This window comes from Typopeltis vanoorti, chromosome 2 (assembly GCF_054136105.1).
Source record: "Typopeltis vanoorti isolate ZY-2024b chromosome 2, IOZ_Tvanoo_1.0, whole genome shotgun sequence".
NCBI classification, from domain to species: domain Eukaryota; kingdom Metazoa; phylum Arthropoda; class Arachnida; order Uropygi; family Thelyphonidae; genus Typopeltis; species Typopeltis vanoorti.
In genome coordinates this window covers 53,425,059-53,437,626 of record NC_143550.1, presented here as the reverse complement: position 1 = coordinate 53,437,626, position 12,568 = coordinate 53,425,059, and the positions used below count along the sequence as shown (strand labels likewise).

At 36.0% G+C, this 12,568-nt stretch overlaps 1 protein-coding gene across 5 annotated transcripts in view; it reads left to right on the top strand.

Annotated features, from left to right (window-relative positions):
• Positions 1–12,568, top strand: part of Hyccin (PI4KA lipid kinase complex subunit hyccin) — a 335,986-nt gene that overhangs the window by 180,146 nt on the left and 143,272 nt on the right. For all 5 annotated transcript variants that reach the window (XM_090411355.1, XM_090411361.1, XM_090411331.1 and 2 more), the window contains one exon: positions 10,914–10,994. In XM_090411355.1, the coding sequence (XP_090267481.1) occupies positions 10,914–10,994 (81 nt within the window). The remainder of the gene's footprint in view (positions 1–10,913; positions 10,995–12,568) is intronic.

Genomic DNA, 12,568 nt, shown 5'->3' with positions numbered 1-12,568 from the left:
TACACAAACCATAACATATACCAAACAATACAAAGCCCAACCACATGGGTGACTCTAAAGTCCTATCTAGGTGGAGAGCACACTCTAAGGGCAGTTGTAGATGGCCATTTGAATGTAAGGTGAGATTTCTGATAAGTGTTTCTCAAATCTTAGGAAGCTTAATGCAACCGTATATATGATTTGGCTGATTTCTGAGAGCTGCTGCTGTCAGAATTCTAAAAATAGTCCCTCTTTTTTGAATTTGCTGTGGTGGAGCATGGTGTTTTTTTTCCATGAGATCCTGTGGGTTGTATCCAAGACATGGTCAGCCAGGTTTGACTGACCATAGTCGTGGTTGCAGATGTATGACTTGTGTTCCTTTAGGTCAGTGGTGTTCAACCTTTTTTACTACGCGAGCTACTTTTCTATAAAAAGTTATTCGGCGATCTACTCTCTTATATAGATCACGTTCTCCCAACCTGATATCTGATTACACACAAATAAACAACTAAAAACTTTATTTGTGCATTTAAAAATGTATTTATCATTTTTAATTATTTTAATACAACAACAAAAAAAAATATTGGAATAAAATATTTATTTCTCTATTTTGGAAAACCAAAGTTAGAAAAAACAACAGATTGATTACAAACTCACAAGTTACAAGAAATGCTGGTTGATTTAAAAAAAAAAAAAAAAAAAAAAAAAGTTAATGAGAAATTTGGCATTGTTTGGACCTCGCAATATTCTCATAGTCAAGTCGATATGAAGAAGTGGCCAAATCGCAGATAATCATCCAAATGATCATTTGGATGATTGTCTGCGATTTGGTTTAATTCAATTTCTTAACTGATTTTTTATGATGGTCATATTTGAAAAAGTGGATTCTGACAAGTATGTCGATCTGAAACACGACAGAATTTTTCGCGCAATATCAGTTAATATTTGGAATTTTTCATGTGCATACTTCCAAATGACTTCAATGTTTATTGATTTTAAATGTGAACTATTCTGGATGTTTATTATCTCAAGTTCTATTTCAGCTTGGTTTATATCAAACAGCCCATTAATTTTATTTGAAATTTCTGTGATGTTCAAGTTTTCTTGAAATGTATTATTGATAAAAGATACAATAATTTCAGTTTTATTAAAATCTTTAAATCTTAAATTTATTTCTTCCTCAATTAATTCTATTTCATGAATAAATTCTTTTAAATCATAGCGAAGCATTTCTTGATTTTGTTCAAAAAATTTTAATAAATATGGGAGATGTCTAAATTCACAGTCATTTATAATTTTCTTTAATAAAAGTAAGTATTGTTGGAAAGTTTTTATTGAACTTAACATGTCAATTAAATTTTTATATCTACCTTGTAACTCTAAATTTAAATTGCTTAATTTTGTACAGAAATCTACTAAAAATGATGTGTAACAACCATCTTTTATCACTCAATTGTGGATAAATATCTCCTTTTTCATCAAGAAAATTTTTTCTATTGTTAATTAATACAAAAAATTTTTCTAAAAATTGACTTCTGCTGAGCCAGCGAACATTATTGTACAACAGAAGTTCCCTATCATCATCTGCCTGTAATATAAATAAACGCTGTTGCAGGGCTTTTCCTCGAACAGATTTTACAATTTTAAATGTGATATCCAAAACATCTTTTGTGTTTAATCTTTTGCTACACAGTACTTGTTGTTGAATAATACTGTGGTACATTAAAAAATCTGGATATTTGTCATCATTTTTACATAATGAAATGAAGCCTGATTTATTACCTATCATTGCAGGAGCACCATCAGTAGTAATAGACACAAGTTTAAAAAGTGGAAGTTTCTGTTGTTTTACAAATTCATCAAATGCCGAAAAAATGTCTTCTCCCCTAGTCCTTCCCAATAATGGTATAATTTTCAAAAGTTCTTCTTTACTTGAATAATCTTGAAATACCATGCGAATAAATACCATTAACTGAGCAATATCAGTGAAGTCGTTTGAGTCATCAAATTGTAATGAAAACGCAACACGCTGGTGAATGTCTGACATTAACCTGGCCTGGAAACTTTTCTCCGGCAATTGGAACTCTTCCTTTTCAGCAATTTGAAACCTTGTCTGCAGCCTAGAAGTAGTCTCTCTCTAGCGACATCTCAAAGCTTCCAGAAGCTCCTTTCTGGAAGCGGGAAACTCCTCTCTCTCTCTCTCTCTCTCTCTCTCTCTCTCTCAAGCAACGTGGATCTAGGCAGTCTCTCTGAAGGTGACTCTGGACTGGGCAGCCTGCTCTCTGACAGCAATTCTGGAACCGGGACCCCTGCTTGCTTCAGTCCCTTTTTATTAGGCCTCCTCTGAGACCTCACATGAAGTTTGGCATCCCCCAAAGAATCGGTATGAGTCTTTCATCTTAAGTTTCAAGTTCAACACGCCTTTTGTTCTTCTCCGCTTTCTTTTGATTGTAAGTTGCCGGCCATCAGAAAGTTGTTTGAACTCTTTCTGACTGACTTCGGAGATGTTTACACTTAGAGCCTGCAAGTCTTTCTCATACATACAAGTTACCATGTACAGCTTCGGTGACAAAAACATTGCCTTTGTTTTTAACTAACATATTCTTATTAAAGCGGTATATACAGTTAGCTTCAAAGCAGTTATTTACAAAAACATCTAATACAAACTATACCAAGACAAACTAAGTTTATTTTTTTACAATATTCACATGGGACTTAACCTAAGTAAAAAATCGATGTAATTTGCTTTGGAATATTTAATATTTAAGCTACAATCGAGTTTTTACACTTATAATCGTATTCACTCGGCTTGCTGTTTGACTTCCACTGATCCAACTTAATTCATTTACCCGGACTTATAAGAAAATTACTGATTATTTGACAGTTTAACGAAAAATAAATAAACAATAGCAATACACTTAAAGCGAATTAAAAATAATACAAAATAATGATAAATAAAATATTATGTTTTCAGTTTTAATTAAATTTGTAAGTAAGGAGGAATACACAAGAGATTGACCAAAAATCGCTCGGCGATTGACTGGTTGAACATCCCTACTCTAGGTGGATGGTTGCTGATCTGTCTGTCTGTCCAAAATATGCCAGCTTACAGGAACAGGGTACTTTATAAACTCCAGGCACTGAGAGAGGAGGGAGCTGATCTTTTGTAGAACAGATAAGGGTATTAAGTTTGCGGTGGGCTTAAATGCTGTGTGTAGGTACACACTTACTTTTACTTTAAGTTTACTTTTTTACTTTTACTTTTACACTTACTTGCTTTTAAATTTTTATGTTGTGCCCATACACAAGAGGTTAGCTGTTCAACCTATAATACATTAGTACAGTGTATGAGTAGTGGATTGGGAAAGGAGGAACTTGTTTACATTTGATTTAAATGACTGTAAATTGTATTCCTTGGGAAACACAGCAACGGGGAGACTGTTCCACAGTGTAGCAGTTGCAGGGATGAAGGAGGAGGGGGGAAAAAACTTGTTCTGTTTGTTTCTAGGTGTACTGTGAAGGTGTTGGAAGTTTATTTTGCACTTAGTTAGACTATAATAAATTTAGTTTAATCCTTTATCCAAGTGTGAGCAAACAAAGCTTGTGCCTGAAAATATCTTCAGGATTGAGGCAAGGTGGTGCATCTGTTGGCAACTCGTAGCAAAGGTGAACCAAGCTCTCATCACTCCTTGTGAAGATATTTTCAGGTGTGCAAACTTTGTTTGCTCACACTTGGATAAAGGATTAAACTAAATTTATTATAGTCTAACCAAGTGCAAAATAAACTTTCAACATCTTTCTCTAAATCCAGAGTTATTTAATAATAAGGTGGTACACCGGTTGGCAACTCGTATAGGTAGATATGACCTTTCCATTGCTTCTGCCTTAGTGTCACCACTTCTGGGTCTGACTCCCACTGACGAGACCTCAATAAAGGTCGAAACCGGTATGGATAGTGGCCCTTCCCTTAATGCATAGCATTATACATGTCCGCAAGGAGATATGCTTTGCATGATGGGAGATGCTGAGACAAGGAGTGATGAGAGCTTGGTTCACGTTTGCTACAAGTTGCCAGCAGATGCACCACCTTACCTCAGTCCTGAAGATATTTTCTTTTTTTTGCTCACACTATATAACTGTGAAGGGATGTTGAGTAGCAGCTGCACATGTTCCAACGAGCTTAGTACTGAGTAGAGGAATTATTGATGTTATTTCAGATGAGCATTTCCCGTGGAAATATTTGTAGAATATACATACTGCAGAAACCAAATGCCTATGTGAAAGTGAGAGGAGAGAGTTGGTAAGAGATGGGTCATTAATAAGTCTAATTGATCTCCTCTGTATTGAGTCAAGCATTTTGAGAGAGCTTTTATGATCCCACCCTATATGTGGGAACAGTATTCAATAGCTGGGTGGATTTATGATTTGTATAATGTTAACAGCTGTTCAGGGGTGAAGTGACGTCTTGAGCGAAAGAGAAATCCTAGTTTTTTTTGAAGCTGAGGATGCAGTGGTTGTGATGTGTTTATCCCAGGAGAGGTTTGATCTGAGGGTAAATTGAAGAAGAGAGATCTCAAACTGTCTGGAAAAGTGGGGTATCGCCAAAAAGGATACTGGAAAAAAAGGTTCTTTTTTATGAGAAACTGGACAGAACTGGGTTTTATTAACATCGAAATTGATGAGGTTATCCGAACCCTATTGTAGAATGGCATGGAGAGAGATCGGAATTGAGGGTGATGATGGTCGATGTTCTGTAGGTTGAGGTGAGTTGTGTAGGGTAAGGTTTGTCAAATGAAAGCGATATATCTTCCTGATATATAGCAGGAAGAGGGTTGGTAAGAGGACAGAACCTTTGGAACCCCAGAGATTGGATGGTGAGAGGATAGAGAGCCATCCACCATCACACACAGAGTGTGCATCCAGACAGAAAGCTGGCAATCCAACTACAGAAGTCCTGGGTCAGACCGAATGATGGTAGTTTGCTTAGTAAGCTTTTCTGCCAGACTCAGTCAAAATCTTTGGAGACATCAGATCTCCTTTTGATCGGCAACGACAGAATTCATACTGGCTTCATTTATTAGGGGTGTCTTCAAGGTATTGTCGGAGTTTGGAATTGATGATATTTTCCATTAATTTAGGATGAGGTAAGCTAAATAGGGCAGTAGTTGGACTGCAACGACTGTCACCTTTCTTGGGAATGGGCTGGATATAGGCCAATTTCCAGTTTGTTGGATAGATTCCAGTGGAGTAAGAGAGTATATATAGGACATAAGATAGGGTCAGTTCTGGTGTGCAAACTTTCAGGACAACTAGGGGGGGGGGATGTTATCATGGCCAGGAGACTTCTTTGTGTCTAATTTGGACAGTGGTTTTCTGATCTCATCCTGGTAAAAGGATATAGGGTGCATTGTATGTTGGGTGTCTGGAATGGTTGAGAGACATTTATCATCGTAAGTTATGCATGCATTGGAAGCAAAGTGTGAAGCCAGAAGATTGGCTTTTTCTGTGGATGATGATGCAATAGAGCCATCTGGATATGATAAGGGTGGGAATAGTGTTGAGCAGAAGTTATGGCCAATTGCTTTGGCGAGAGACCGAAAGGCTTGGCTGCCGTTTGGACAAGCTGCTAGTTTCCTGCTTTTTGCTCTTTCAAACTCTTGTTTTAGAAGCATTGATTGTTTTTTTGCATCTATTTTGGGCTTCAGTATAATCTCTAAAGGAGGATGAGGTTCTTGATTTCAGCCAGTTATCATATATCTTCTGTTTCATGGTGTTTCATCTGTACAGCCTTGGTACATCTTGAAACAGAAGACATACGATAACTGGCTGAAATCAAGAACCTCATCCTCCTTTAGAGATTATACTGAAGCCCAAAATAGATGCAAAAAAAAACAATCAATACTTCTAAAACAAGAGTTTGAAATAGCAAAAGGCAGGAAACTAGCAGCTTGGCCATAACTTCTGCCCAACACTATTCCCACCAGATGGCTCTGTTGCATCATCACCCACAGAAAAAGCCAATCTTCTGGCTTCACACTTTGCTTCCAATTGGGAAGGAAAGAGAACCAGGGTTTAGTTAGGGAATGACAGTTCAGAGTACTGTGTGGAATGTGTGTGTTTCCATGCTGGTGAGGATTATTTTAGTAATAAGTCCACATTTCCAACCATGGAAATGTGGCATAGAAGTTGCAGAGGCTGTCCCATTTGGCTTTGTTTTAATGCCAAATTATTTTTGTATGGGGGAAGAGATGAACACTGGATTGTGGTTAGAATTACCCAGGGGGGGGGGTTCACTACTTTCACTGTGGAGGGATCAATGACGAGGAAGAGATTTAGGGTGTTTGGGGAATAGTTTGTGTTATCTGGTTGGCATCTGACAAGTTGTGAAAGGACGATAGTGATGGGAAATGTTTCAGTATCTCTGCCTGCAAGATCTGTACAACTGGAGCAGGAAAGCCAGCTAGTGTTGCGGATCTTAAAATCTCCCAGAAGGATAATTTTGCTGTTGGGAAAGTGGGATTGGAGAAAATCAAATTTTAAGGAGAAGAAATTAAAGAGCTCAAAGTGATTGGTTGCACTGGGGGAGCAATAGAGACAGCAAATGAATTTGAATCAGTGGAGAAGGGATACCTTAAATGAAAGAAGGTCAAAGTTGGTGATTCTAGGTTGGGTGTTCTCCATGTAACTGTAAAAGAAAGTATTTCAGTAGAAAAGGCAAATACTAAAATTTTTGGAAACAAAGTGGTTAATGTTCACAGTGACACCAGACTCTCTTTTCACGATATGATGTTCATTACACAAATCAGTCACCAACTCATCTTTACAAGATAATTGTGTTCTTTTAAATACAGGGTGATCATAAAGGCATGCAACTAAAGGTTTGAATTTGTACCAGTTGTTTCCAAATAGATGTCTCCATCATATTATTACAAACTATAGGAGAAGGCAAGTTCACTGTGATGTGTACATGTTCTCATTGTAGCTTTGTTCATTATGGAAGTGAGATGTCTTTTTTCCCCAGCTGTAACGAATTTTCATTTTGGAAAATTATTTTGCTAATCATTCTTAGCATATGTTGCCAAGGAATTTCACAAGAAATATCTGGGTACAGCAGTCCCTCACAAGTACGATAATGGGACTAGCAGCATTTCTGAGCAACTGGATCTGTTGCATATAGGAATCGTTCTGGAAGATCCTTCATTTTGACTAACGATAAAATGTAAGGTAAAGAGTGCTGCAGCAGTCCCCAACAAAAAGCCTCAGGAAACTTGCCATGCAGTTATCAGTGTCATATGGTAGTGCTCAGAAAGCTGCGAGATCGTTACGCCTTCATCCATATCGTGTGCACCCAGTCCATGAACTGAAGGACCCAGATAAAGGCAAACAAATAATCATCTGCAAATGGTTACGCTCATTCGTTGAAGAACTTGGTATAGAGATGCATTGATGCACATCAATGAAGGAGCCTGGTTTCACCTCAATGGATATGTGAATACTCAAAACAATAGGATTTGTTCAAGTCAATCCCCATTCTTTTCATGAAAAAGTTTTGCATTCTCAAAAAAATTGGAATTTGTTGTGCAATATCATGTCGTTGTATAGTCGGACTCGTTTTCTTTGAAACGACGGTGACTAGTTTCTTCTACCAAGACATCACACAGTTCGTGGCATTCCTTGATGTCAGTGAATGCCATTGTGGTTCCAGCAAGACAGTGCCACTTGCCACATGTCGAATAGTATCGTACATTTTTTTACAAGAATTTTTTTAGTGACCATCTCATTGCGAAAGAATCGTGGCTTCCACGATCACCAGATTTATCACCACCAGATTTTTTTCCTTTGGGAGTATCTCAGAGGTGTTGTTTATCAAAATAATCTTCACACATTGGATAAACTGAAAATGAACATTTCAACAGCGATTGAAAACATCCTTGTGCAGGTGCTTCACGAGGTGCCATCAAACCTCAAACCTGGTAAAAAGAGCATGAGTTTGCATTCACAGAGGAGGTGGCCACTTTCAACATATGTTATAATAAGGATCCTGGAATATAAAGGTCTGATTATAACCTGTATTTGTAGCTGTTTCATTTTTCATATACTTGTAATTAACCTCGAAACAGATGTGTTATTTCTGGGTTGTGTGACTTTACAATCACCCTGTAGTATTAAAAAGCCTTTTCAACTTGTAAAATATTCAAGTATATAATTACATTAGTAGCTTTGTAGAAATGGTTTTTCCATCCATAGTACCAGGCTGACTAATTAGTTTTTATTTGACTAATAATCTTTTTACCAGTTCCTGAGTTAGTTGATCCCTGGTATGGGCAACAGGTTTTTTTCTCCTAGAAACTCAAGTTTCTTATCCCATGAACTTAAGAAAATTGACTGTAGCACTTGCACTATTTTCAGATAATAATAGGTTTAGAAACCATGAGATGGTGGCAGTCATATTCCATATTCTCCTCTGTGGATGTCAATTTATCACTGATAGTCATGGGCCAGTTTTTGAGTTGGAACAGATTTGTAAGACAGGAATACCATATTTGATAGCTTTAGCAAAGAATTACTGATTGATCTGACAATAGTACATGTTCCTGCCTCTCTTCTTATGAAAAGCATTGTACAAAATTTAGTTCTGGTAACTGAGGTGGGCTTTAGTTGTGAAAGATGCTGTTGGAATTTGAGTGGGAATAATCAGGTTTTGAGATTTGTAAGTGATGGAATATATCATTGTATTTGTGTGCTGGATGTTGATGAAATGAATGTGGAAGTGTTTTTTATTTTGAAATTTTGTTGTTATTTGGGAGGGGGGTGCAGTTTGATCAACCTAATTGGCATTTCCTCCAGCTAGAGAAAATATGTTCATAAGGTGGCAAAATATCTGTGATGTGATTACGATATGTTAAATAACATTCATGATCTGGTTAAGACATTTTGATGTGTTTCCCCATTTCACTACATAGCTCAGACATATTAGCATACTCCTCCTCCATCTTGGGTGAATCTAATTTAACTAATTCAACTTAAGAATCTGGTTTCAAACCATCAGATTCCAGTTTACAGTAATGTTAAAAACAAAACTTGCTTTCTAGATACTTTAATAATACTTCTTCCTATAATATCTTTTCTTTTATAATATATAGAAAACTAGTTTGCACAGGTTACAGTCACAAACTCTCCCCATAATCTTCCCCCTTCATCCCTGCTTTCCAACAGTTTGGTATTATAGCTCTAGTTAATTAGCCATCCATCTCTTTTCTAACCAGACATCTCTTGCAGCTGAACATAACTGTATCCCCCAAATCTTATCTAATAGTTACAGTTCCAACGGAATTAATAAACTACCTTAGGAAAAATAGCCAAAACTGTAAAAGAAATGTAATCTGTATATTGCTTTTAAATTTTCAAATCCCATATCAAGTTGATTGCTATTATCTGCTCCCCAAAATGCCAGTTCCCTCCCCTTTCATTTCCTGGTGTATATAAATTTCCTGGAAGAAAATAAACACATCTACCACCAGTTATGGATAGTTCAGGTATAGTAGACAATGTATTGGTTAAAATACACCCATATAATCAGATAAATGAAAATACTGTGCTCCATTGTAGCAAGTAAAAACACGAGAAGAACTAATTTTTTAATGTACGAATGAACCTAACCTCAATAAATATAGTTGTGTGAAATTCTCGACAAAATACCATAATTCTTAGATCCCTGCTCAACATCCAAGGCTTTTTGTTTAGCTCCATATTTCATCTGATAGATGAAATATTAGTCATTAAAACCATCATTTAATTCATTCCAGTATGTTGTTTTCATTCCATTAAACCATGAAATGAGCTTCAGCCTAAATATGTACTTAAGTATAGTACTGCTGAAAGACTAGTGTAGTGACAAACTGCCATTTCATGATTTCATCATTGCATTGAATTACAAAATGTTTTACAAATAGTGCAAGTAGTTACTAACCCCTTCCTTCCTCAAAAAAGTCAAATCCCCATTGCTTTTTTAAGAAAGTATTTCAGAATTAAGAAAGTATTTCTGCATATGCCATTAGTTGCAAAACTAAAATCTTTTACCCAGCTCATTTTAATCATTAAAACCATCATTTAATTCATTCCAGTATGTTGTTTTCATTCCATTAAACCATGAAATGAGCTTCAGCCTAAATATGTACTTAAGTATAGTACTGCTGAAAGACTAGTGTAGTGACAAACTGCCATTTCATGATTTCATCATTGCATTGAATTACAAAATGTTTTACAAATAGTGCAAGTAGTTACTAACCCCTTCCTTCCTCAAAAAAGTCAAATCCCCATTGCTTTTTTAAGAAAGTATTTCAGAATTAAGAAAGTATTTCTGCATATGCCATTAGTTGCAAAACTAAAATCTTTTACCCAGCTTTGCTTTTCAAAATTATTTCAGCAAAAAATAATGAATTTTTAAATATAAATCCATTCAAGTAGAAATTAGGCTGTTGTTTTTTTGTAATGAGCAAACTCTGGAAAGAGTCTGGAGATCAGTAAGTTGATATTAGAATTCTGATATTACATTTACAGCAATATGATAAATTGAAGTTTTGGAAAAGTTTTATTGGATTGATACAGAGGGGATTATACATAGTGGAGGGCAAGAAAGGAGAAACAAGACCATTCCATGGTACAAGAATGGAGGGCAGGGGGGGAATCATTCATACAACAATTCTTGTTGTATGAATGATTCTGGACCCTGTACATTAACTCTGTCTAATTAAACACTAATTGCTGAAAGCTTGATTTTTTTTTTTTTTTTTTTTCCCTGTCCCATTTTCCACAATTTACACTTTCCTGCAATTTATTCCCTTGTTGACTGTTCCATAAGAAATCATACGTAAATATTTTTACTGTATTGTCATGTATTGAAGTATAAATTTTGCTTTATTTCTTCATTTCAGGAAGTAACTGATTCATCAGGAAAACCTATAAACCACACATTTTGTATCCCATCCATATCAAAACCTTCCATATATCATGAGGTAAGTAATATTAATAACAAACTGGTATTTCTTACTTACATCAATATTATATTAGCATAGCTAAATTGAAATTTGGGTTATTTTCAAACTTCTTTTTTTGTATGTGTAAACATGAAAAAATTTTGTCCAGATGATCATCTTATGATTTTGTTGAAATTAAATTAGAATTAAATAGAAATAGCAGGATACATATAACTAGGTGATCTGTAATCCTGCCTTAAAGTAGATGTTGTCATATAGTTATGTATAATCCTGTTACTTTTATTATTCACAGTATTTTATTATCCTCAGTATTCACAGAGTGGTATGCCATAGCAGATTTCATGTGCAAGCATTGTTTGCTTACACTTGAATAAAGGATTAAACCAAGAATATAATTTCTTGGCATCTTCAATTTAGAGACTATATAGTTACTTGCTGCTGTAGGCAAGTGGTGTAAAGACAGGTCGGTGGCATACATGGCAAATATGCATACTGATTGCAAGATGAGCAGTCGTTATGGATCTCAGCTATGGGAACATGAATTAGAAGGAAGGAGCAAATGGATGCCATACAGCTGCTAAGAGATTACCTGAAATCAGATGTGATGGTAGAGACTTGGGATTTGAGAGTGCTGTATATGGTGATAGCATCTTCACCACATTCAGTTATGGACAAAGAGGATTTGTCCATAATGAAGGCATCCACGTTGCCTTCAGATGCAGAGAGTGATCAGGGCAGTCTTAATCTGAGATATTGCCAAATGCAAAAATTGCAGTTAAGAAAGATGTTGAAAGTTTATTTTTCACTTGGTTAGAGTATAATAAATTTAGTTTAATCCTTTATCCAAGTGTGAGCAAATAAAGTTTGCGCCTGAAAGTATCCTCAGGACTGGGGTAAGGTGGTACAACACCAGGGAAACTCGTTGTCCTGGTGTTGTACCACCTTACCCCAGTCCTGAAGATACTTTCAGGCGCAAACTTTGTTTGCTCACACTTGGATAAAGGATTAAACTAAATTTATTATGCAGTTAAGAAGTGGTATATATATGGAACTACAGAGCAAATGATTATGCTGTGGCATAAGAATCTGCAAGAGAAGAATGGTAGCGGTGCATGTGAAATACTCAAAGGGTATTTAAAGGAATCAGTATCAGACTGTATGTGGATGAGTAGTATTTGTTTGGCAGGAGCTGCAGAAAATGTTGTAGAGGGTGTATAAGAATAAATGATCAGTAGGCTCATGAACACTACAAAGTACATCATGGTCAAAAGAACTTCCAAAGAGGTTTTTTGCTATGTTGCAGGTGAAAGGAAGGATGATGATGAAAGTCTAATGAAATGAATGCTGTGATGCTCTGCAGGTGACTCAAGCAGACAGTATAATTATTAAGTGATAATTTTGTGAGAGCATATCATTCTGGTGGAGATGTTATTATGGACCAATTTGAAAACAGAAGTAAATTCCTGGAGATACCTTGAATTACTGCAGAATCTTAATGCAGCCATGGGATTAGGTGTAATATCAGCTTGTGTATTATGAGAGTGTGCAAAAGAATTTGAATCCTTTGACTAGTCTGTTTCATCTCTAGCAAG